Below are 26,745 nucleotides of genomic sequence, written 5' to 3'. Positions count from 1 at the left end.
TGGCCGGCAGTGCCCAATCTGGTATTACCACATTATCTGCAGTCCTATGATCCGGAGACAACGTGCCCCTCTCAACAGCCTCCTGGAACATTTCCAGCATGGGTTGACCTGCGTGCTGCCATACCAGATGCCAGTTTTCAGGTGGAAAGCCATTCGGTCCAGGGGCCTTCCCGGGACTGAACTGTCTCAGCGTTATTCTCAATTCTTCCACTGAGACTTTGGGCTCCAAGGAAGCTCTGTCTGCAGCTGATAAGCTGGTGACTGGTAGATCATGTATGAATTGAGACAGGTCAGATTGCGGACTCGCCAGGTCCACCCTAGCAGACCCCGATAGTAGTTAGCCAATGCTTGGGCCATCGGCCCTTGTCCCATCACCTTTGACCCATCCCCCATCTGTAAATACGAGAGGGCAGTCAACCCCGAGTTGGGGGTGCATAACCAATGCAGGGTTTTACTGGCCTTATCTCCCCATATATGTATTCTGCTTTGAGTTGGCTGCCACGCTGCCCTTGCTTCCCGTGTTAATTCCTGCTGCAGCAGTTTGTAGTAGGTCTTGTAGGTGGGTCTCCTGTTCTAAGTAACGACCCTCCAAGTCCATAACTCTCCCCTCCAGATCACGGATCTTCTGCCTGCTTCTTTAGCTTAGACATTTTAAACTAAATTATTAAACAATTTCTATATTTTTATCTTTTTCCCTAATAAAGTTCCTATAGGCATTCTGGTTCTAGGTTGTTTCACAAGTAGCCAAGTACTCTCAGAAGATTCTGTTGCAGACAAGGCAATGAACATGAAAATAAAACTATTTCATAGATTATAAATCTGCTGGGGAGCAAAGTGTAAATTATACCAGTATAATTCACAACATTTCAGGAATTTCTCATTACTTTGTTACACAAAATTCTAGAAATTACAACACTTTGAATAATTAACACACAGCAACACCATAAAGTATGTGGCTGCTATTTTCAGTGCTTTTATGTTTTTGTACTGTTTTAGCACGAAATGTGTCGTCATGTCACAAATTTACAAGAAGATGCATGTCACGCTAAAATATGGTGTGAAAGACAGATTCGCATTTTGCTTAATTACACGTAATATGCCTACATTCCACGAATGTATGTGAAAGCAAATTACAAGCATTTCACACAACCTTAGATTATACTATCTCTTCAATCCCATAATTTTCTAGATTACCCCACCCAACAATTTACATTTTCATAAGCTTTTTTTTTATAATAACAAGGGCATTTTGGCCACTACTAAATCCAGTAGCGATTCAGATAATTAATTAAGCTTACCTCTGGGAGGCCTGGCTGCATGTATAATTGCTGAAATACTGCATTCATGTAACAGGTAGCTCCTCCATTCTTTAATCCAACATATCCTGAACTAGACCGACTGTCTACAGGTGGAAGGTGCTAAAAATTGTAAAAGCCTAAGAATGAATACTGTTGCTTTGGTATGTCACAAAAGAAGAAGTTACTTAAGTTTGTTAATGCTCTTTCTAATGGATACTCTACGCACATTATTCAACTTGTGAATATTATTCAGGTATCAGTTTGGATGTGGAAAAACTCTAAAGCAGTACTCTTGTATGCCCGCAGGTGGCACCATGCAGCTCAGCACAAACTTTGTTTTGAGATTACAGAGCTGACTGTCAGTGTCACCTATGTGCACTGACTTCAGTTTTTTTTTTTTTGCAGGCATGTCTGCATGTTCATATGCAGAACCCATTAGCAAATTGGCATGACCAGCATGCAGTGGATCTTTAGAATGAGAGCTTTAGGAAAAGAGCCCATTCCACAGAATTGCGAGGTGGGGCAGTGAGGAATCTGCAGTTAGAGTGTCCATCAGAAAGAGGGCTACCGGAGCTAAGTAACTTCTGATGGATATCTCTAACCGGGGTTTCCTTATCTTAATAGACAGATTCCTCTCCTTGTGACTAGGTATCAAAGCAGTACTTCCCAATGTGGTGGGTCTGTGGAATAGCTCAGACAAAAAAGTCCTGCAAAATGTCCATGTTTACTGACATTCAAGAAAGCAATGCTCAATTAATGTGTACACTGATGCCCATGTAGCAGGCTGACAGATATTGAGGATGGGTATAACACATGCTAACGCAGCAGTAGCAGCCTTGGCTCAAGAGGAAAGCCAAAGCTTCTTTATAGGGGCAGAAGAGCATTGCCACCCCCTACTTTGAGTCACAACCCTCCAGAAATGTTAATGTTCTGTGTAGATGCAGATTTTCATTCCGAAGCTAGGCTTCAGCAATTATTTACAGTATTGTAACTCAGATGCCTAGGGGAAGGTGCATGGCTGTTTCCAGGGAGGGAGGTGCCAGCTGATCCCAGTAATTTAAAGTCAACATGACAGACTGACCTGTCTCGGGAATCGTCCAGTCTGACATGTGTACTTTATGCTTCCGAACAAGAAACTACTGTACCTTGAGGGCAGAGGCAGGGTAGCCAATGCAACCCTCCAAGTCTTAGACAGGGCGCTGGGTAGCCTCGTCCATCCAATCCTGGTGCAGTTCTCTTGCTATACAATGTAATAAATATCATAAGAGCTGCGTCAGCATTGGCTATTAGGCACAAAGCATAGCCAAGCATGACAGACAGCCCGGGGCTGGAAGGGCGAACAACATGGACGGGGCTTCCTTCCAGTAGTGAGCGCAAACATATGGGCTAAAGAGGTCCGAAGGCTGACAGCTGAACTGTGTGTGTGCCCGCCACTCCCCTCTTCAACTTAACAGCCAAGTATGGCGTATGCGGCTGCTGCACTTATTTTGTAATACAGCATTGTGTGACAAAAATAGAGCTGACTGTCCAAGCGCATTTGAGTCAGATGATATTAAAATACTCAAAGTGCCATCTACATCTCTAAAATAGGCTATAGAAATCCCAAGCAAGTCTTTCTGAGTGGTATGTAGAAACATACTTACATTGGATGAACAGGTCAAGGTTGCTAGTAGGCAGTTAAATAGAATCTTGACCCTTCAACCGAGGTAGGTGGTAGAGCAAGATGTTTACTACTACTTAACAGTTCTTCATTATATTAAACACTAACACCCCTGTTTCTCAACTTATGGTTCACTAGATTCATGGTGCAAAACAACAAGCACATTTCTGCACTTTGATCCAGACTGAAATTATATATATATATATATATATATATATATATATATATATATATATATATATATATATATATATGGAAAATGTCACTTACCCAGTGTACATCTGTTTGTGGCATTAGTCGCTGCAGATTCACATGCTGTGCACAGTCCGCCATCTGGTGTTGGCCTCGGAGTGTTACAAGTTGTTTTTCTTTTTGAGTCACGAGACCGAGAGACTCCTCCCATTTCGATTCCATTGAGCATGGGCGTCGACTCCATCTTAGATTGTTTTCACCGCAGAGGGTGAGGTAGGAGTTGTGTATGTTAGTAATAGTGCCCATGCAATGGAATGAATACGTATGTACATAATAAAGGTTAAAGTAATATGTTTACAAATGTACAAATGTTCAAGATCTACTTCTAAACGGCTACAGGCTCCCGGGGAGGCGGGTGGGCGCATGTGAATCTGCAGCGACTGATGCCACGAACAGATGTACACTGGGTAAGTGACATTTTCCGTTCGATGGCATGTGTAGCTGCAGATACACATGATGTGCATAGACTAGTAAGCAGTTATCTCCCCAAAAGCGGTGGTTCAGCCTGTAGGAGTTGAAGTAGTTTGAAATAATGTTCTTAGTACAGCTTGACCTACTGTGGCTTGTTGTGCAGTTAACACATCTACACAGTAGTGCTTGGTAAATGTATGAGGCGTAGACCATGTTGCTGCCTTACATATTTCGTTCATTGGAATATTTCCTAGAAAGGCCATGGTAGCACCTTTCTTTCTGGTTGAGTGTGCCTTTGGTGTAATAGGCAGCTCTCTTTGCTTTAAGATAGCAGGTTTGAATACACTTAACTATCCACCTAGCAATGCCTTGTTTTGAAATAGGATTTCCTGTATGAGGTTTTTGAAATGCGACAAATAGTTGTTGTGTCTTTCAAATTAGTTTTGTTCTGTCAATGTAGTACATTAGTGCTCTTTTGATGTCTAATGTATGTAGTGCTCTTTCAGCTACAGAATCTGGTTGTGGGAAGAACACTGGTAATTCTACCGTTTGATTCAAGAGGAACGGTGAGATTACTTTTGGTAAAATTTTAGGATTGGTTCGTAGAACAACTTTATTTTTGTGTATTTGAATAAATGGTTCTTGAATGGTAAATGCTTGAATCTCACTCACTCTTCTTAGAGATGTGATGGCAATTAAAAATGCAACTTTCCACGTTAAGTATTGCATTTCACAAGAGTGCATGGGCTCAAAAGGTGGACCCATGAGTCGTGTTAAGACAATGTTGAGGTTCCATGAAGGAACTGGTGGTGTTCTTGGTGGTATAATTCTCTTTAGGCCTTCCATAAATGCTTTTATGACTTGTATCCTAAATAATGAAGTTGAGTGCGTAATTTGCATGTAAGCTGAAATTGCCGTAAGATGTATTTTAATGGAAGAGAAAGCTAGTTTAGATTTTTGCAAATGTAGTAAGTATCCTACTATCTCTTTTGCAGATGCGTGTAAAGGTTGAATTTGATTATTATGGCAGTAATAAACAAATCTTTTCCACTTATTTGCATAACAGTGTCTAGTGGTAGGTTTTCTAGCCTGTTTTATGACCTCCATACATTCCTGTGTGAGGTCTAAGTGCCCGAATTCTAGGATTTCAGGAGCCAAATTGCTAGATTCATCGATGCTGGATTTGGATGTCTGATCTGTCGTTTGTGTTGTGTTAACAGATCTGGTCTGTTTGGCAGTTTGATATGAGGTACTACTGAATGGTCTAGTAGTGTTGTGTACCACGGTTGCCTTGCCCATGTTGGTGCTATTAGTATGAGTTTGAGTTTGTTTTGACTCAACTTGTTTACTAGATATGGAAGAAGTAGGAGAGGGGGAAAAGCGTATGCAAATATCCCTGACCAGTTCATCCATAGTGCATTGCCCTGAGACTGATGTTGTGGGTACCTGGATGCGAAGTTTTGGCATTTTGCGTTTTCTTTTGTTGCAAATAGATCTATTTGTGGTGTTTCCCACATTTTGAAGTAAGTGTTCAGTATTTGGGGGTGAATTTCCCATTCGTGGATCTGTTGGTGATCCCGAGAGAGATTGTCTGCTAACTGATTCTGAATCCCTGGAATAAATTGTGCTATTAGGCTATTAGGCCCAATGCCATATTTTTTGTGTTAGGAGGCACAACTGTGTCGAGTGTGTCCCTCCTTGTTTGTTTAGATAATACATTGTTGTCATGTTGTCTGTTTTGACAAGAATGTATTTTTGGGTTATTATGGGTTGAAATGCTTTCAGCGCTAGAAATACTGCTAACAGTTCTAAGTGATTTATGTGAAACTGCCTCTGATGTATGTCCCATTGTCCTTGGATGCTGTGTTGATTGAGGTGTGCTCCCCACCCTGTCATGGAAGCATCCGTCGTTATGACGTATTGTGGCACTGGGTCTTGGAAAGGCCGCCCTCGGTTTAAATTTATACTGTTCCACCATAGAAGCGAGATGTATGTTTGGCGGTCTATCAACACCAGATCTAGAAGTTGACCCTGTGCTTGTGACCATTGTGATGCTAGGCACTGTTGTAAGGGCCGCATGTGCAATCTTGCGTTTGGGACAATGGCTATGCATGAAGACATCATGCCTAGGAGTTTCATCACTGTTTTGACTTGTATTTTTTGTTTTGGATACATGGTCTGTATTAAATGGTGAAATGCCTGAACCCTTTGTGGGCTTGGCGTGGCAATCCCTTTTGCTGTGTTGATTGTCGCTCCTAAGTATTGCTGTGTTTGACACAGCAAAAAGTGTGACTTCGCGTAGTTGATGGAGAAACCTAGCCTGTGAAGGGTCTGTATGACATATTTTGTGTGCTGTGAACACTGTCTTAGCGTGTTGGTTTTGATTAACCAGTCGTCTAAGTACGGGAACACATGTATTTGCTGCCTTCTGATATGTGCAGCTACTACTGCCAGGCATTTTGTAAAAACTCTTGGCGCAGTTGTTATTCCGAATGGCAACACTTTGAATTGGTAATGTATTCCTTGGAATACGAACCTTAGGTATTTCCTGTGTGAAGGATGTATTGGTATATGGAAATACGCATCTTTTAGGTCTAATGTTGTCATGTAGTCTTGCTGTTTGAGCAGTGGGATTACGTCTTGTAACGTGACCATGTGAAAGTGGTCTGATTTGATGTAGGTATTTAGTGTTCTGAGATCTAGTATTGGTCTCAGAGTTTTGTCCTTTTTGGGTATTAGAAAGTACAGTGAGTAAACTCCTGTGTTTTTGGTACTAATTCTATTGCGTCCTTTTGTAGCAATGCTTGAACTTCTAGCCCTAGAAGATCTATATGTTGTTTTGACATATTGTGTGTTTTCGGTGGGACGTTTGGAGGGAATTGGAGAAATTCTATGCAATAACCATGCTGGATAATTGCTAAGACCCAAGTGTCTGTTGTTATTTCCTCCCAAAGTTTGTAAAATTGGCTTAGTCTTCCCCCCACAGGTGTTATGTGATGGGGTTGTGTGACTTGTGAGTCACTGTTTATTTTGAGGAGTTTTGGGGCCTTGGAATTTTCCTCGATTTCTTGGGAATTGGCCCCCTCTATATTGCCCCCGAAAACCTCCCCTCTGATATTGACCCTGGTAAGTAGGCCTTGTTTGTGAGGTTGTGGTTTCTGTGGGTTGACCTCGAAACCCTCCCCTAAAAGGTGTTTTTCGAAATGTGCCTCTGCCCTGCGGGGAGTAGAGTGCGCCCATGGCTTTGGCTGTATCGGTGTCTTTTTTGAGTTTATCAATGGCAGTGTCTACCTCCGGCCCAAACAATTGCTGTTCATTAAATGGCATATTGAGCACAGCTTGTTGGATTTCCGGTTTGAACCCTGAAGTGCGCAGCCATGCGTGCCTTCGTATCGTGATTGCAGTGTTTATTGTCCTTGCAGCTGTATCTGCTGCATCCATGGAAGACCGTATCTGATTATTTGAGATACTTTGTCCCTCTTCCACCACCTGTTGCGCTCTTTTTTGGAACTCCTTGGGTAAGTGTTCGATGAAATGTTGCATTTCATCCCAATGAGCTCTGTCGTATCTTGCCAAAAGTGCTTGTGAATTGGCAATACGCCATTGATTTGCTGCTTGTGCTGCAACCCTTTTTCCCGCAGCATCAAATTTGCGGCTCTCTTTGTCTGGAGGTGGTGCGTCTCCTGAGGTATGAGAGTTGGCTCTCTTACGAGCTGCCCCGACAACTACTGAGTCTGGTGTTAGTTGTGTTGTAATATAGATTGGATCTGTTGGCGGTGGCTTGTACTTTTTCTCCACCCTTGGAGTTATGGCTCTGCCTTTAAATGGATCCTGAAATATTTGTTTTGAATGTCTTAGCATTCCTGGGAGCATGGGAAGGCTTTGGTACTAGCTATGGGTGGAGGATAGGGTGTTAAACAGAAAGTCATCCTCAATTGGTTCAGAATGTAAGGTGACGTTGTGAAATTCGGCTGCCCTTGCGACCACCTGTGTGTAGGATGTACTGTCCTCAGGTGGTGACGGTTTTGTAGGATAGGAGTCTGGGCTGTTGTCAGACACTGGAGCATCGTAAAGGTCCCATGCATCGGGATCATCCTGACTCATTGTAGTATGAGCTGGTGAGTGCATCAGTGGTGGAGTCGTTGCTGGTGATGCATGTATTGATGGTAGTGGAGACGGTGGTGGGGTTGTTTTCCTTGCCACTTTTGCCTGTGGTTGCTTGTCCTTTTGTTGAAAGGCAAGTTTCCTTTTTATTTTGATTGGGGGAAGAGTGGTTATCTTCCCTGTGTCCTCATGAATATGAAGCCTTCTTTGCGTGTAGTCAGGCTCTACAGCTTGAAGCTCCTCTCCAAATCTATGTAATTGGGAGGTTAATCCTTGTTCCTCTGTATAGGAACTAGTTTTCGGCTCCGAGGCTGGATGTTTCGGAATCAAAAACCTTTTCGGAAGTCTTTTTAGGCTCCGAAGAAACCTTCTTTGTTTTTGGCGTGGTGTCTCGGTGCCGAAATTCTTCGGTGCCGCTGTCTCTGTGCCGAAGTTTCTCGGAGCCGCTGTCTCGGCTCCGAGGTTGCTGTGTGGCGGTATCTCGACCGGAGTCGGATGACTTCGACACCAGCATGCCCTTTTTCGGTGCCTTGGATCGGTCACCTAGTTTTCGGGTTAAGCCATGGCCTGTTGGCAGTGGCGTCCCCTGGGCTTTTGTGGACTTCTTGTGAGTCTTGATTTTCGACGTCTTACTCACGGTTTGGGGTGTTTCTTCGGCGTCGAGTTCTTCAGAATCCGACTCGTGGACGGAGAAAGCTTCTTCTTCCTCCTCGAAACGTTCTTGACCTGTCGGCGTGGACGCCATTTGTAGTCTCCTGGCTCCTCGGTCTCTCAGCGTCTTCCTCGACCGAAACGCTCGACAGGCTTCACAAGTATCCTCCTTGTGCTCGGGGGACAAGCACAAGTTACAGACCAGATGCTGATCCGTATACGGATACTTGTTATGGCATTTTGGGCAGAAGCGGAATGGGGTCCGTTCCATCAGCCTTGAAGTCGCACGTGGCCGGGCCGACCAGGCCCCGACGGGGGATCGAAAAAACCCCGAAGGGCCACCGGAGCTCTTCAAAATTCGGTGTCGATTTGTTCTAACTAACCCGATACCGAACGCAAACAATACCGACGATTTTTTCCGAGATTCTAACTAACTTTCCGACCCGAAACACGGAGCGAAAAGGAACACGTCCGAACCCGATGGCTGAAAAAAAACAATCTAAGATGGAGTCGACGCCCATGCGCAATGGAATCGAAATGGGAGGAGCCCCTCGGTCTCGTGACTCGAAAAGACTTCTTCGAAGAAAAACAACTTGTAACACTCCGAGCCCAACACCAGATGGCGGACTGTGCACAGCATGTGTATCTGCAGCTACACATGCCATCGAACATATATATATATGGAAAATGTCACTTACCCAGTGTACATCTGTTCGTGGCATTAGTCACTGCAGATTCACATGCTGTGCACATCCCGCCATCTGGTGTTGGGCTCGGAGTGTTACAAGTTGTTTTTCTTCGAAGAAGTCTTTTCGAGTCACGAGATCGAGGGACTCCTCCCATTTCGACTCCATTGCGCATGGGCGTCGACTCCATCTTAGATTGTTTTCCCCGCAGAGGGTGAGGTAGGAGTTGTGTATACTAGTAATAGTGCCCATGCAATGGAGTGAATAGGTATGTACCTAATGTAGTTTAAAGTTATGTATTTACAAATTTACACATTTACAAATTTACAAATGTTCAAGATCAACTTCTGAACGGCTACAGGCTCCCGGGGAGGCGGGTGGGCGCATGTGAATCTGCAGCGACTAATGCCACGAACAGACTAGTAAGCAGTTATCTCCCCAAAAGCGGTGGTTCAGCCTGTAGGAGTTGAAGTTGTTTGAAACAATGTTCGTAGTACTTCTTGACCTACTGTGGCTTGTTGTGCCGTTAACACATCTACACAGTAGTGTTTGGTAAATGTATGAGGCGTAGACCATGTAGCTGCCTTACATATTTCGGTCATTGGAATATTTCCTAGAAAGGCCATGGTAGCACCTTTCTTTCTGGTTGAGTGTGCCTTTGGTGTAATAGGCAGTTCTCTTTTTGCTTTAAGATAACAGGTTTGAATGCACTTAACTATCCATCTAGCAATGCCTTGTTTAGAAATTGGATTTCCTGTATGAGGTTTTTGAAAGGCAATAAATAATTGTTTTGTTTTTCGAATAAGTTTTGTTCTGTCAATGTAGTACATTAACGCTCTTTTGATGTCTAATGTATGTAGTGCTCTTTCAGCTACAGAATCTGGCTGTGGAAAGAACACTGGTAATTCTACTGTTTGATTTAAGTGGAACAGTGATATGACTTTTGGTAAAAATGTAGGATTTGTTTGTAGAACTACTTTATGCTTGTGTATCTGAATAAATGGTTCTTGTATGGTAAATGCTTGAATCTCACTTACTCTTCTTAGAGATGTGATGGCAATCAAAAATGCAACTTTCCATGTTAAGTATTGCATTTCACAAGAGTGCATGGGCTCAAAAGGTGGACCCATGAGTCGTGTTAAGACAATGTTGAGGTTCCATGAAGGAACTGGTGGTGTTCTTGGTCGTATAATTCTCTTTAGACTTCCATAAATGCTTTTATGACTGGTATTCTAAATAGAGAAGTTGAGTGCGTAATTTGCAGGTAAGCTGAAATTGCTGTAAGATGTATTTTAATGGAAGAAAAAGCTAGCTTTGATTTTTGCAAATGTAGTAAGTATCCTACGATGTCTTTGGCAGATGCGTGTAAGGGTTGAATTTGATTATTATGGCAGTAATAAACAAATCTTTTCCACTTATTTGCATAGCAATGTCTAGTGGTAGGTTTTCTAGCTTGTTTTATGACCTCCATACATTCCTGTGTAAGGTCTAAATGTCCGAACTCTAGGACTTCAGGAGCCAGATTGCTAGATTCAGCGATGCTGGATTTGGGTGTCTGATCTGTTGTTTGTGTTGCGTTAACAGATCTGGTATGTTTGGTAGTTTGACATGAGGTACTACTGAAAGGTCTAGTAGTGTTGTGTACCAAGGTTGCCTTGCCCATGTTGGTGCTATTAGTATGAGTTTGAGTTTGTTTTGACTCAGCTTGTTTACTAGATATGGAAGGAGTGGGAGAGGGGGAAAAGCGTAAGCAAATATCCCTGACCAACTCATCCATAACACATTGCCCTGAGACTGATCTTGTGGGTACCTGGATGCGAAGTTTTGGCATTTTGCTTTTTCCTTTGTTGCAAATAGATCTATTTGTGGTGTTCCCCCACTCTGGAAGTAAATGTTTAGTATTTGGGGGTGAATCTCCCATTCGTGGATCTGTTGGTGATCCCGAGAGAGATTGTCTGCTAACTGATTCTGAATTCCTGGAATAAATTGTGCTATTAGGCGAATGTGGTTGTGAATCGCCCAATGCCATATTTTCTGTGTCAGGAGACACAACTGCGTTGAGTGTGTCACTCCCTGTTTGTTTAGGTAATACATCGTTGTCATGTTGTCTGTTTTGACAAGAATGTGTTTGTGGCTTATTATGGGTTGAAAAGCTTTGAGCGCTAGAAATACTGCCAATAGTTCTAAGTGATTTATGTGAAACTGTTTTTGCTGAGTGTCCCATTGTCCTTGGATGCTGTGTTGATTGAGGTGTGCTCCCCACCCTATCATGGAGGCATCTGTGGTTATTACATATTGTGGCACTGGGTCTTGGAAAGGCTGCCCTTGGTTTAAATTTATACTGTTCCACCATTGAAGCGAGATGTATGTTTGGCGGTCTACCAACACCAGATCTAGAAGTTGACCCTGTGCCTGTGACCATTGTGATGCTAGGCACTGTTGTAAGGGCCGCATGTGTAACCTTGCGTTTGGGACAATGGCTATGCATGAGGACATCATGCCTAGGAGTTTCATCACTGTTTTGACTTGTATTTTTTGTTTTGGATACATGGTCTGTATTAAATGGTGAAATGCCTGAACCCTTTGTGGGCTTGGCGTGGCAATCCCTTTTGCTGTGTTGATTGTCGCCCCTAAGTACTGCTGTGTTTGACACGGCAGAAGGTGTGACTTTGTGTAGTTGATTGACGACAGATGCCATCGAACACCTAGTTTGTGGAGGGTTTCTATGACATACTTTGTGTGTTGTGAACACCGTTCTAGCGTGTTTGTTTTGATTAACCAATCGTCTAGGTATGGGAACACATGTATTTGCTGCCTTCTGATATGTGTAGCTACGACTGCTAGGCATTTTGTAAAAACTCTTGGCGCAGTTGTTATTCCGAACGGCAACACCTTGAATTGGTAGTGTACCCCTTGGAATACAAACCTTAAGTACTTTCTGTGTGAAGGATGTATCGGTATATGGAAATATGCATTCTTTAGGTCTAGTGTTGTCATGTAGTCTTGTTGTTTGAGCAGTGGGATTACATCTTGTAATGTCACCATGTGAAAGTGATCTGATTTGATGTAGGTATTTAATGTTCTGAGATCTAATATAGGTCTCAGACTCTTGTCTTTTTTGGGTATGAGAAAGTACAGAGAGTAAACTCCTGTTCCTTTCTGTTGGTTTGGTACTAATTCTATTGCTTCTTTTTGTAGCAACGCCTGAACTTCTAGTCCTAGAAGATCTATATGTTGTTTTGACATATTGTGCGTTTTCGGTGGGACGTTTGGAGGGAATTTAAGAAATTCTATGCAATAACTATGCTGGATAATTGCCAGTACCCAAGTATCTGTTGTTATTTCCTCCCAATGTTTGTAAAACTTGCTTAGTCTCCCCCCCACAGGTGTTATGTGTTGGGGATGTGTCACTTGTAAGTCACTGCTTATTTTGAGGAGTTTTGGAACTTTCCTCTATTTTTTTGGAACTGTCCCCCTCCATATTGTCCCCGAAAACTTCCACGCAGATATTGGCTCTGATAAGTGGGCCTTGTTTGTGAGGTTGTGGGTTCTGTGCTTTGCCCTTGAAACCCCCCTCGAAACTGTGTATTTCGAAATGTGCCTCTGCTCTGTGGGGAGTAGAGTGCGCCCATGGCTTTGGCCGTGTCAGTGTCCTTCTTAAGTTTTTCGATAGCAGTGTCCACCTCCGGCCCAAACAACTGCTGTCCGTTAAATGGCATATTGAGCACAGCTTGCTGTATTTCTGGTTTAAATCCTGATGTACGCAGCCATGCATGTCTCCTTATTGTCATTGCTGTGTTGACAGTTCTAGCAGCTGTGTCTGCAGCATCCATAGCTGACCGTATCTGATTGTTGGAGATACTCTGTCCTTCTTCAACTACTTGCTGTGCTCTTTTGTGGAACTCCTTGGGCAAATGTTCTATAAAATGTTGCATTTCGTCCCAATGAGCCCTATTGTATCTGGCCAACAAAGCCTGTGAATTTGCAATACGCCACTGGTTTGCTGCCTGTGCCGCCACCCTTTTGCCTGCTGCGTCGAATTTGCGACTTTCCTTATCTGGAGGTGGTGCATCTCCTGAAGTGTCTGAGTTTGCTCTCTTGCGAGCTGCCCCTACTACAACTGAGTCCGGTGTTAGCTGTTGTGTGATGTACACGGGGTCTGTTGGTGGTGGTTTATATTTTTTCTCCACTCTTGGAGTAATGGCCCTTCCTTTTACAGGCTCCTGAAACACTTGTTTGGAGTGTTTGAGCATCCCAGGTAGCATGGGAAGACTCTGGTACTGGCTGTGTGTGGACGACAGTGTATTAAATAGAAAGTCGTCTTCAATGGGCTCTGCATGTAGGCTGACATTATGAAATGCCGCTGCCCTCGACACCACTTGTGCGTAGGCTGTACTATATTCTGATGGCGACGGTCTAGCTGGATAACAGTCAGGACTATTATCTGACACTGGTGCATCATAAAGGTCCCATGCGTCAGGGTCATCTTGACTCATCCCTGTGTGGGTCGGGGATTGCATCATAGGTGGAGTGGCTACCGGTGATGGTTGCGGAGAGCATTGTGGAGATGGTGGCGGGGTTACTTGTTTAGCCACCTTTGCCTGTGGCTGCTTGTCTTTCTCCTGGAAGGCAAGTTTGCGTTTCATCCTAATAGGAGGGAGAGTGCTGATCTTTCCCGGTTCTTTTTGGATGTGGAGCCGTCTTTAATGTCTCTAATTCCTGTCCAAATCTATGTATTTTCATTTGTGAGGACAGTCCTTGTTCCTCTGTGTAGGAACTTGATTTCGGTTCCGAAGCCGGATGTTTCTGTATCGAAACCTTTTCGGCTACTTTTTTCGGTTCCGACGAAACCTTTTTTGTTTTCGGCGTCGTGGTCTCTCGGTGCCGACTCATTTCGGTGCCGCTGTCTCGGTGCCGAACCTGCTCGGAGCCACTATCTCGAGCCCGAGATTGCTGTGTGGCGGTATCTCGACCGGAGTCAGATGACTTCGCCACCAGCGTGCCCTTTTTCGGTGCCGATGATCGGTTACCTATTTTTCGGGTTAAGCCATGGCCTGTTGGCGGTTGCGTCCCCTGGGCTTTTGTTGTCTTCTCGTGAGTTTTATGTTTTGACGTCTTACTCACGGTTTTCGGCGTTTCTTCAGGATCGAGCTCGTCCGAGTCCGATTCATGGATGGAGAAGCTTTCTTCTACCTCCTGGAAACGCCCTTGTCCTGTTGGCGCCGACGCCATCTGCAGTCTTCTTGCTCTTCGGTCTCTTAATGTCTTCCTCGACCGAAACGCTCGACAGGCTTCACAGGTATCCTCCTTGTGCTCTGGAGACAGACACAAGTTACAGACCAGATGCTGATCTGTATATGGATACTTGTTATGGCATTTTGGGCAGAAGCGGAATGGGGTCCGTTCCATCAGCCTTGAAGAGACACGTGGCCGGGCCGACCAGGCCCTGACGGGGGGGGATCGAAAAAACCCCGAAGGGCCACTGGAGCTCTTCAAAAGTCGGTGTCGATCTGTTATAACTAACCCGATATCGAACGCAAACAATACCGACGATTTTTCCGAGATTCTAACTAACTTTCCGACCCGAAACACGGAGCGAAAAGGAACACGTCTGAACCCGATGGCGGAAAAAAAACAATCTAAGATGGAGTCGACGCCCATGCGCAATGGAGTCGAAATGGGAGGAGTCCCTCGATCTCGTGACTCGAAAAGACTTCTTCGAAGAAAAACAACTTGTAACACTCCGAGCCCAACACCAGATGGCGGGATGTGCACAGCATGTGTATCTGCAGCTACACATGCCATCGAACATATATATATATATATATATATAAAATAATGTCACTTACCCAGTGTACATCTGTTCGTGGCATGTTCTGCTGACGATTCACGTGCTGTGCATTAGTCCACCATTTAGTGTTGGGCTCGGAGTGTTACAAATTGTTTTTTCTTCGATGAAGTCTTTTCGAGTCACGGGATCGAGTGACTCCTCCTCTTTGGTTCCACTGCGCATGAGCATCGACTCCATTGTTAGATTGTTTTCCCGCAGAGGTTAAAGGAAGGAGTGATAGAGTATATAGGTATAAAGTAAGAGATGTCCATGCTAATGTAAATGTATATATATACATATGTACAAATGTTTGTAACTTAAACGACTACAGGATTCCAGGGAGAAGGGAGGGTGCATGTGAATCTGCAGCAGAACATGCCACAAACAGATGTACACTGGGGTAAGTGACATTTTCCGTTCGATGACATGTGTAGCTGCAGATACACAAGCTGTGCATAGACTAAAAAGCAGTTTGCCCTCCCATAAATTAGCGGTGGTCAGCCTATAGGAGTTGAAGTTGTTTGAAATAATGTTCTTAGAACAGCTTGACCTGCTGTAGCTTGTTGTCGTGATAATACGTCTACACAGTAGTGTTTAGTGAATGTATGTGGTGTTGACCATGTGGCTGCTTTACATATTTCAGCCATTGGTATATTCCCTAAAAAAGCCATTGTTGCACCTTTGTTCCTTGTAGAATGTGCTTTAGGAGTAACTAAAAGCTGTCTTTTTGCTTTAATATAGCATGTTAGGATGCATCCTACAATCCATCGTGCTAAGCCTTGTTTTGATATGGGATTGCCTATATGAGTATTTTGGAAAGCGACAAATAGTTGTTTAGTCTTTCTAAACGGTTTAGTTCTGTCTATATAGTACATTAATGCTCTTTTGATGTCTAATGTATGTAGAGCTCATTCTGCCATTGAATCTGGCTGTGGGAAGAAGACTATCAGTTCCACTGTTTGATTTATATGAAATGGTGATACAACTTTTGGTAGAAATGTTGGGTTTGTTCTTAGTACAACCTTATGTTTTTGTACTTGGAAGAAAGGTTCTTCAAGAGTAAAGGCTTGGATTTCACATACTCTTCTTAATGAAGTAATTGCCACTAGGAAGGCAACTTTCCATGTTAGAAATTGAATTTGGCACGAGTGCATAGGCTCAAATGGTGGCCCCATAAGTCTTGTAAGCACTATATTTAGATTCTAAGAAGAAACTGGTGGTGTTCTGGGTGGAATGATGTGTTTTAAACCTTCCATGAAAGCTTTAATGACAGGAACTTTAAATAAAGAGCTATGTTGTTTATTTTGTAAATATGCTGAAATTGCAGTAAGATGAACATTTATTGAAGAGAATGCCAAGTTTGATTTTTGTAAATTAAGTAAATAACATACAAAATCTTGTATTGATGCTGTAAGAGGGTCTATATTTTTGGATTGACAGTAATATACAAACCTTTTCTATTTGTTTGCATAACATTGTCTAGTAGTAGTTTTTTTTTGCTTGCTTAATAACTTCCATACATTCTGATGAGATTAGTAAATATCCAAACACTATGACCTCAGGACTCAAATTGCTAGATTGAGTGTCTTGGGATTTGGATGCCTGATTTGGCCTCTGTTTTGTGTCAACAGATCAGGTCCGGATGGGAGTTTGGAATGTGGTACTACCGACAGATCTAATAATGTTGTGTACCACAGTTGACGTGCCCATGTTGGTGCTATGAGTATAATTTTGGGTAAAGTTTGAAGCAACTTGTTGACTAGATACAAAGCGTGGGAGAGGGGGAAAAGCATATGCAAATATCCCTGACCAATTGATCCATAGAGCATTCCCCTTGGATAGGGGATGTGGGTGTCTGGATGCAAAGTTGTGGCATATTATGTTTTCGCTTGTTGCGGACAGGTCTATGTTTGGAGTTCCCCACTTCTGAAAGTAATTTTGAAGTACCTGAGGACGAAGTTCCCATTCGTGAGTTTGTTGGTGATTTCTGCTGAGGATACCTGCCAACTGATTGTCTATCCCTGGAATGTATTGAGCCAATAGATGAATTTGATTGTGGATTGGTTATTTCCAAATTTTCTGGGCTAGAAGGGACAGTTGGGATGAATGTGTCCCTCCCTGTTTGTTGAGATAATACATGGTTGTCATGTTGTCTGTTTTGATAAGAACATTCTTCTGTGTGAGAAGAGGTTGAAAAGATTTGAGTGCTAGAAAGACAGCTAATAACTCGAAGTGGTTTATGTGTAGCTGTTTGTGTTTGACATCCCATTGCCCTTGAATGTTGTGATTGTTTAGGTGAACTCCCCAACCAATCATTGAAGCATCTGTTGTAATTATGGTCTGAGGCACAGGGTCTTGAAATGGCCGCCCTTTGCTTAGATTTGTGGAATTCCTCCACTGAAGGGACATGTACGTTTGGCAGTCTATCATCACTAGATCTTGAAGTTGACTGTGTGCCTGTGACCATTGATATGCAAGGTACTGTTGTAAGGGCTGCATGTTTGGTCTTGCGTGTGGTACAATTGCAATACATGATTTCATCATTCCTAAAATTTTCATGACAAATCTGACAGTGTACTGTTGATTTATGTTTGGTATTGCACCCAAATACTGTTGTATTTGTGCTGGTTGAAGGTGTGATTTATGGTAGTTTATTGAGAAGCCTAGTGTGTGTAAGGTTTGTATTATATAATGCTTATGATTTTGGCATTGTGTGTGACTGCTTGATTGTATTAGCCAATCGTCTAGATATGGAAAGACATGTATATGTTGTCGTCTTAGGTAGGCTAGGGTACTACTGCCAAGCACTTTACTCTTGGTGCTGTTGTTATTCCAAAGGGTAACACTTTGAATTGGTAGTGTTTTCCCTGAATGACAAACCTGAGATATTTTCTGTGTGCAGGATGGATAGGTATGTGAAAATACGCATCTTTGAGGTCTAAGACTGTCATGAAATCTTGTTTTTGCAATAGTGGGATGACGTGAAAATGTTCTGACAGGATGTAAAGATTGAGGGGCCTGAGGTCTAATATTGGCCTGAGGGTGCCATCATTTTTGGGAATTAGAAAATATAGTGAATAAACTCCTGTTCCTATTTGAGACTGTGGAACCAATTCTATTGCTTGTTTGAGTAGCAGAGATTGGACCTCTTCTTGTAACAGAATTGTGTGTTCTGTGGATAGTTTGTGTGACCTTGGTGGAATATTTGGAGGAGTGTTTATCAATTCTAGGCAATAGCCATTGAGGATAGACAGCACATAGTTGTCTGTGGTAATATTTTGCCAACTTGTGTGAAACTGTTGTAGTCTTCCCCCCACAGCAGAGAGTTGGAGTGAAAGGGAATGAGGGAAGTCACTGTTTTGGGTGCTGTGGAGGCTGCTTAGAGGCCTGAAATTTCCCTCTATTTTTGGGGTATTGTCCTAATTATGCGCCTCTAAAACTACCACGTTGGTATTGCAGTTGGTAGGTTGGCTTTGCCTGTGAGGTGGATGCGTCTGAGGGCTGTGTTCTGAAACCACCTCGAAATTGAGTTTTACGAAAGGACCCCCTATATGGTGCAGAGTAGAGTGCACCCATTGCCTTTGCTGTGTCAGAGTATTTTCGCAATTTTTTTATGGCTGTGTCTACTTCTGGCCCCAAAAAGATGTTTTATTTTTTTTAATCGAATGGCTTAAATCCAGAAGATCAGAGCCATGCATGTCTGCGTATAGTGACTGCCGTGTTCACACTCCTAGCAGTGGTATCTGCTGCATCTAGGGCAGATCTTATCTGGTTGTTTGTAATGACTTGCCCTTCCTCCACTACCTGTTGTGCCCTTTTCTGGTGTTCTTTGGGGAGATGCTGTATTATGTTCTGCATCTCGTCCCAATGGGCTCTGTCATAGCGAGCTAATAGTGCTTGCGAGTTGGCTATCCTCCACTGATTTGCTGCCTGGGACGCAACTCTTTTCCCTGCAGCATCAAATTTCCTGCTTTCTTTATCAGGAGGGGGTGCATCTCCTGATGACTGACTATTTGCCCTGTTCCTGGCAGAACTAACTACCACAGAATCAGGAGGTACCTGGTGGGTGATATAATCAGGGTCAGAGGGTGCAGGTTTATATTTCTTCTCTATCCTAGGCATTATGATGCATGCCTTTACTGGTTCATTAAAGATCTAATCTGCATGTTTTAACATGCCTGGTAGCATCAGGAGGCATTGGTACCTAGAATGTGTTGAGGATAGAGTGCTAAATCAAAAAATCCTCTTCTAGGAGCTCTGTATGCATGGTAACACCATGATATGCTGTAGCCCTAGCTAGGACTTGTTTATAGACTGTACTATCCTCAGGTGGTGATGGTTTAGAGGGATAGCTGTCTGGATCATTACTTGGAATGGGATCAGGGTCATAAAGATCCCAAATATCTACATTGTCCTGAATCGTATGAATGAGTGGGTGACTGCACTGATGTAGGGCTGGTAGGAGGAGAGGTAGGTAGGTGGGGAGAATGAGGAGGAGAATGAGGAGGAGAAGATTGAGGAGGTGGTTTCTCCTTCTGCTTTGGCACTTTAGCTGGAGGGTGCATAGTGTCCAATTCCTCCTGAAAAGCCAGCTTCCTCTTTGTTTTTAAAGGAGGTGCTGTAATAATTCTCCCTGTTTCCTTATGGATGTGGATCCTGGATTGCCTTTCATCCATAATTTCTAGAATTGGTTCTATTTCTAACTCCTCTTCAGAGGTTTTGTGACTTTCTTTAAGTCTCTATGAAAGTCCATGCTCCTCTGTGTATGTTGGCCTTTTCGGCTCCGAAGCGTGCTTTTTCGGGATCGAAAAAGATGAAGAGGACGAAGGTTTCGGCTCCGAAACTGGCTTTCTGATTTTCGACTCCAAAAAAATGGGTGTTTAGTGGAGTCGGAAACTGAGCTTCTTGTTGTGTCTGATGTTTTCAGAGGAGTGGCATTTTTCGGTGCCGAACTGAGGGGTCGGTCACAGACAGTCTTTTTTTGGGCCGAGCCATGGCCTTTCAGCAGCGGCGTTCCCAAGGCCTTGTGTTTTTTCTTTTGTGAGGATGCAGGGGCAGACGTACTCACATGTTGTCCTGCTGTGACTGGTCTGTCTTCGTCTGATTCCTGCTCGGACTCGGAATCTCAAACTGAGACTGCAGTCTGCATCAATTCTTCCTCTTTTACGTCGGGATGTTCCCCGCTCCTCGACGCCATTTCGAGCCTTCTTGCTCTTCGGTCTCTAAGAGTCTTTTTCGATCGGAAGGATCGACAGGCCTCGCAGTTTTCTTCCTGATGGTCTGGGGAAAGGCAGAGGTTGCGAACCAGATGTTGGTCTGTGTACGGGTACTTCGCGTGGCACAGAGGACAGAATCAGAATGGAGTCCGATCCATGAGGCTTCCACGCGGTTGACCCGAATAGGCCCAAAGGCGAACAAATTTATTTTCCCGACGGTAGCGCTGTGTCGATGGAAGATTATGAACCCGATTGATACAATACCGACAAAAAGAGTTTTACAAAGTTTTCCGAATCGAAATCTCGGAGCGACAGGAAACACGTCCGAACCCGGCGGCGGAAAGAAAACAATCTAACAATGGAGTCGAGGCCCATGCGCAATGGAACCGAAGAGGAGGAGTCACTTGATCCTGTGACTCGAAAAGACTTCTACGAAGAAAAACAACTTGTAACACTCCGAGCCCAACACTAGATGGTGGACTAATGCACAGCATGTGTATCTGCAGCTACACATGCCATCGAACATACATACATACATACATACATATATGTATTATGTCTGAATAATACACAACTTCAAATTTGATCAACAGCCCACTGATTCATTAAGTGACACACTAATACACCCCAATGTGATTTTTGGGCGTGGGTGGTTAGATCAGTGGATGTATTTGACCCGCGGGACTGTTGTATTGCTTTTGGTTAGTCAACCTGGCTTCTGTTCTGGGTATAAAGGCCTACCCTTGTTCTTTCATGTACAGTCTCCCATAAAGGATAGAAGTAGATACCTCAGTAAGCTAGCATTTATTAACCTCAGAGCAAGGGTCGTAGAGGATAAAAATGTATTCACCTGTTTCCACTCACGATCAGGTGGAGTGGTAGGAGAGACATTGGGATTTACTGTACTTGTGGACCTGTAACCACCAAACTCTCTTGCATTGGATGTGGTGTAACAAATTCTAGGTCGCACGGGCAGGATGATGGTCACAAGCATCTGATCTGTTAACCAGTGAACTGGAACATATCATCTCCTTTAGGATAACTGACATAGTTCAAGTGAGTGCTGAAAAGATTGAGTCAATTTTGAACCCTATCACAAGGTAAGGCCAAAGCGTCAAAATCGGAAGGATTGTTCCTTAGCTGAGCATCGGTCGGTGAGGCCTCTGTCGAGACAGATTCTGCACAGTCAGATAGTACAATGGACTGTAAATCCTCTTCTGGCAGCATTGATGTGAATGAACTGGCACAGAGGGCAGTGCCAGAGCAGAAGTCAGCACTGAAGCAAGTGCTGAATCCAATGCAGGATCACGTGGGACAGATAGTGCCAAGGGCAAACACACCCACATACATATGAGTGGACGCCCCTGCGGATTGTTTGAGCCGGAAGGCAGGCTTGGTGGAACCGGTAAGGTGCCAAAATGAGTAGCATGACTGTCCTGGGCTGCTTGAAGGTCTACACTTGCTGAGATGTCACTGATGGACCTGGAGACTCTGGGTGCGCTGGGACTAGACTCTGATTCAGCTCCAGTGGCGACTGGAACAAGACCTTCAGCCATGCTCACAACTTTGGACCCTTTTTGCAGTCCGAGAGAGGCAGGGAAGGGGCCAATTCTTGCCTCAACGTATTTTTTTTTTTTTTTTTTTTTTTAGATTTAACTGAAGGCTTTAGCCTGACAATGATCGGTCATGAATACAACTTCGGGAGCAGGAACAGGACTTTTCTTTCAACTTTGACAGGTGAAGTAGTTGAGTCTTTTTAAGTTGGCGGACGTAAAGGTTAGCCTCACGATCCTATATGGCCTTGGAGTTCATCTGGAGTTGTGTTCCGACTCCAGGAACCCAAAACACACTTCATGATGGTTCATAACAGTCATCTGTTTGTGACAGTTCCTAATCGGTTTAAACCCTGTTGCTTTAGGGGGGTAACATTTTCCTTGCACACGGATACATTTTAACAAGATTTGTGGTGATGAGATCAAGGAGAAGGAATAGTTTCTTACATGTAACTCCAGTTCTATCATAGGGGAATTTCATTATAGTCATAAGTACTGAATAATCCAACCCATGTGCAGGGACCCCCGGAGCACTTCATAATATAGCCTCTTAAGTGATGTTCGCCTTTCTTCAAAAAGGTCTGCAGAGTCACTTCGGAGAGAAAATTGTTCTGCAGCCTATAGGGATAGGCTACAATGGCCCAAATCTTCATTTTTAATTCAAAAAAGGGGCGAAGAGATTATAAAGGTCTATATTTGATGGCGTTTTAAGAAAAATAGCATAACTGTCTTTCAATAACCCTTCTTTGGAGTGACAGAGAGATGAAGCAATCCAGGACAGTATAGCCCCCAGGGCTGCCATTATATGAGTGAAAATAGTCTGTGCCTTTAAGAAGCCTGAGACCACCAGTATCCCATCATACTAAGCAGGTGACAGTTGTTTCAGTTTTTTAAGGCAATGTGTGTGTGTGTGTGTGTGTGAGATGACACTTTAGAGAATTAGTGAAGTTTGTTCGATCCACCGGGGAGGAGGGAGGGTTGCTTATGACTATAATGGAAATTGCCCTTTGAGAGAGCTGGAGTTACAGGTAAGAAACTATTCCTTCTCTCGTAAGGGATTTCCTTTTATAGTCATAAGCACTGAACAGAGTAGCAAACCCATCCCTGCCTGAGGCAGTGGAGAGGACAAAAAACAATGCAATTTTAAGCAAACCGATTCCTAAGGGAGGCCTGTCCTTCGAGCATCTGCTTTGGCATCGGATTCTAATCAGTAGTGCTTGGTAAATGTACAGCCAGATCTCCAGGTGGCTGCTTTGCAAATCTCTGGGATAGGAACTTTTCTTAATAAAGCAGCTGTAGCCGCTTGACCCCTAGTGAAGTGTGCTTTAGGCTTAGCTGATGTGTTTTATTAGCCTTTTGATAACGTAAGAGGATGCAAGAAACAATCCATTGGGAAATGGACTGCTTAGAGGAAGCCAAACCTGTATGAAACCGATTGTAGTTGATAAATAGTTGGTTTGATCTAGGAATGTCTTGTGTCTTATCCAGGTAAAATTTTAAAACTCTTCTTACATCCAAGGAATGGAGAGATCATTCCGCTGGAGTAGATGGATTCTGGAAAAATGTTGGAAGAGATATGATCTGATTAATCTGAAAATCCGAAATAACCTTAGGGAAGAACTTCAGATGAGTTCTCATAACCACTGGAGTGGAAGACTGTATATGGTTTGAGAGTGCCTGGATTTCGCTAACCCTGTGAGCTCATATTATTGCTAGAAGGAAAACTATTTTCCAGGAACAGTTTTGAAGGGACGCTTTGTGAATAGGTTCAAAAGGATCACACATTATACCAGAGAGTACAATACTGAGCTACCAGGGAGGTAACCTACACCTAATGGGAGGGACTTTTAGAAAATCATTGAGGACTAGGATTTCAAAAAAGAGGTTTGTGAAGGACGTTTTCTGTAGGCAGTAAGGGCTGCCATGTGAACCTTTATAGATGAGAACTGCAAGCCAGATTTTGCCAGATGAAGTACGTATGGCAGTCTGACATCCTCCTGGCAAGAAGGTGGGTCCACGTTCTTGGAGGAACACCAAATGCAAAATCTTTTCCATTTGAAGTCATATACGGTACGGGTGGAAGGCCACTTAGCCTCATTCAGGATGTCCATTAATTCCTTTGGCAGATTCAGTGTCCACACTGTACTATCTCAGGAGCCATTCTGCCAAACTCTAGGAGGAGAGATTGGGATGTAGTGTTGGGCCTCAGAACTTTGTTAGGAGGTCTGTCCTGCATGGCAGCTTCAGATGTGGACAGGTAGTCCACCACTGACGTGGCCACTCTGAGCTATTAAGATCATCCTAGCTCTCAAGTAAGGCAGCTTGGTGAGAACTACTGGTATTAGAGGAAATTGGTGGAAAGAAATTTGCTGGATCAGTCTATCTATAAGGCATTCCCCAGCATCCCTGGTTGGTAGTACCTCGAGGCGAAGCAAACAGGTCGATAGAATGTGTGCCCCATCGGTGAAATAATTTGTGAACGAGGTAGTCGTGCAAGACCCACTCATGATTTTATTGCAGAATTCTACTGAGTTGAGTCTGCCTGAGCATTTTGCATACCTGGAAGATGCGCAGCAGGGATTGTTAGATTCCTGGCTATGAGCCGTTTTCACATTGCCTGAGCTTTGAGTGACAGGGGCCTGGGCCTCGTCCCTCCCTGCTTGTTGAGGTAGTACATGGTGGTTGTATTGTCAGTCTGGACAAGCAGGGAGCTGGATTTGAACGATTTATCGCTAGAAGGACTGTGTGCAATTTCAGAAGTTTGATATGGTATGTGGACTCCCTCTCGGTCCATGTGCCTTGAACTTGGAGGTGGTCCATGTGAGCTCCCAATCCTAGTAGTGATGTGTCCGTCACTACTGTTTGAGGAGGAAACTCCTGATGAAGACATCTCCCGAAGCAGGTTGAGGAGCACCACTATTTCAGTGACAGTTTTGCATGATGAGATAGTGTTATCTTGACCGCCTAACTTCCCAACAGCTAGTCCCACGGGTCCTCAAGACATTCCCGGAAAGGTTGTATGTGGAGATGAGCATTTGGTGTGAGGAAGATACAGGATGCCATCAAGCCTAGGAGAAAGAATAGGGTTCTCAATGTTGGACAGCAAGCTGTCATGACAGAGTGACATTTCCGAAGGATTGATAAACGTCTCTCCTCCAAAGGATACACTCTTTCCTGCAATGTGTCTATGGCCGATCCCAGGTAGTGCAATGTGTGAACAAGGACCGAATTTGAATTGCTGAGGTAGACCTAGAGGCCTAATCTTTGGAGAAGACTGCAAGTCCAGATTGCAAGTCAAGAAGCTGAGCTTCTTGAGATGTGGATGCCATGATCAGCCAATCTTCTAGCTAAGGGAAGAGAAATATTTTGTGCTTCCTCAGATAGGCCTTTGAGAAAGTTCTGGGAGCTGACTTGAGACCAGACGGAAGGACTTTGTACAGGTAGTAGTCTTGACCTACTATGAACCTCAAGGGCATGCAATGCTTTCTGGCAATTGGAATGTGAAAGTGCGTGTCTTGAAGGTCGATGGAACAGAGCCAATCCCCTTGGTGTAATTGGAGTTAAATTTGGTGTAATTGCAGTTAAATTTGGTGTAATGACAGCATCCAGAAGTTTTCTTGATGAATCCACTTGTTGGCCGATTTGAGGTCGAGATATTCTTGTCTCTCTTTTTCACCAGGAAGTAGCTGGAGTAAATGCATGTTCCTTGTTGGCGGTGCGGGACACGTGTTGAAAACTGGATGGTCTCAGAGAGGTGGAGGACAGGGCAATCTGAGACAATATCCATTTTGTACAATCTTCAGAACCCAGGCGCCGTTTTGTTATTTTTTTGCCACTCTGCCAAATGAGATGATATGCTTCCCCCAACCAGAGTGGGCAACAGAAGAGAGGGAAGTAACGACTCAGGGTTTGGAAGTGGATGGTTTTTTTCCACCTTGAGTGGTCTGCTGGGTGGATCTACCTCTGGCTTCTTTCCACTGGTACTGGTAGTAGAGGCGCTGCTGCTGTTGTTGAGAGCGACTTTGGTGTCATTCCCACTGAGGGGTTTGAACTCTCTGGGTGTAGTATCATAGTATCTCCTGTGGTAGGGTCGAAAAGATTTGCATTGATATTTGGATCTTTCCAGGCCGACAGTTTTCATGGTTTCCATCTCAGCCTTCACCCTCGCCATCTCGTCATTGGTATGACTCCCGAAAACAGTTGTGCCAGAGAATAAAAGATTTAAAATTCTCTGCTGGGCCTCTGGTTTAAGAGAGGTAAGACAAAGCCACATATGTCTTTGGAGAGCCACCCCATGGCAGTATTCATGTGCTGCAAGGAGTAAGGAGTCAGCCGCTGCACTAATTATCTGTTTTGATATGAGCAAACCCTCATTAAGGATTTCCGGGAAATCCTATCTTTTATCTCTTGGGAGAGAGTCCACAAATTGTTGCATGGAGTCCCATAGAGCCCTATCATACCTGCCTAACAGGGTCGCAAACGCTTGTCGCCTTTATTGAGGTTGCAGCTGTAGTGCAGACGTTAGGCTCAAATGAGTACATTTTTCAACTTTCTTCATCAGGAGGTACTGTGGAAGTACGAGAAGTGGCATGTTGTTTTTTTGGCTGCCACTATTATGACTGTGTCCCTTGTTGGATCTGTTTGAAGGAAAGCCAGATCCTGTTCTGGGGGGTGGTACTTCTTCTGAAGCCTGGAAGGGGCTGGCTTGACTGAGGATCGTGTTAACAACAATTCCATGGCTGGTTCTAACAAGCCTGGTACTAAAGGTCTGGATGCTGACCTATGTTATAAGGTCTCAAAGATGACTGAAGTCGACAGTGTTGGAGTCGACATCAGGATATTTTATTTTGCAGCTCCGCTCACCAGGATGTCTTGAAACGTGGTACATTTTGAAGTTCCTCTCACGAGGATGTCTTGATACATGGTGGTTGGGAGTCTGAAAATGTCAGAGAGTAACGTCCCGTAGTGGAGGAAGAGGTGTCAAGGCTGTGCCTTGAACGAGATCTCCTGGAATGGTGGAAATGACGTGAATGCCTAGTTGAAGGAGATGAGCATCTAACTGTGGTGATGTCTGGAATGATGGA

At 43.8% G+C, this 26,745-nt stretch overlaps 1 protein-coding gene across 2 annotated transcripts in view; it reads right to left on the bottom strand.

Annotated features, from left to right (window-relative positions):
- USP24 (ubiquitin specific peptidase 24) overlaps positions 1-26,745 on the bottom strand; it is a 1,409,949-nt gene that overhangs the window by 613,324 nt on the left and 769,880 nt on the right. For both annotated transcript variants that reach the window (XM_069232604.1, XM_069232603.1), the window contains exon 42: positions 1,299-1,418. In XM_069232604.1, the coding sequence (XP_069088705.1) occupies positions 1,299-1,418 (120 nt within the window). The remainder of the gene's footprint in view (positions 1-1,298; positions 1,419-26,745) is intronic.

Source organism: Pleurodeles waltl, chromosome 4_2 (assembly GCF_031143425.1).
Source record: "Pleurodeles waltl isolate 20211129_DDA chromosome 4_2, aPleWal1.hap1.20221129, whole genome shotgun sequence".
In the NCBI taxonomy this organism is placed as follows: Eukaryota; Metazoa; Chordata; class Amphibia; order Caudata; family Salamandridae; genus Pleurodeles; species Pleurodeles waltl.
The sequence above is the reverse complement of the archived record's forward strand: the minus strand, read 5'-3'. Positions and strand labels throughout refer to the sequence as shown.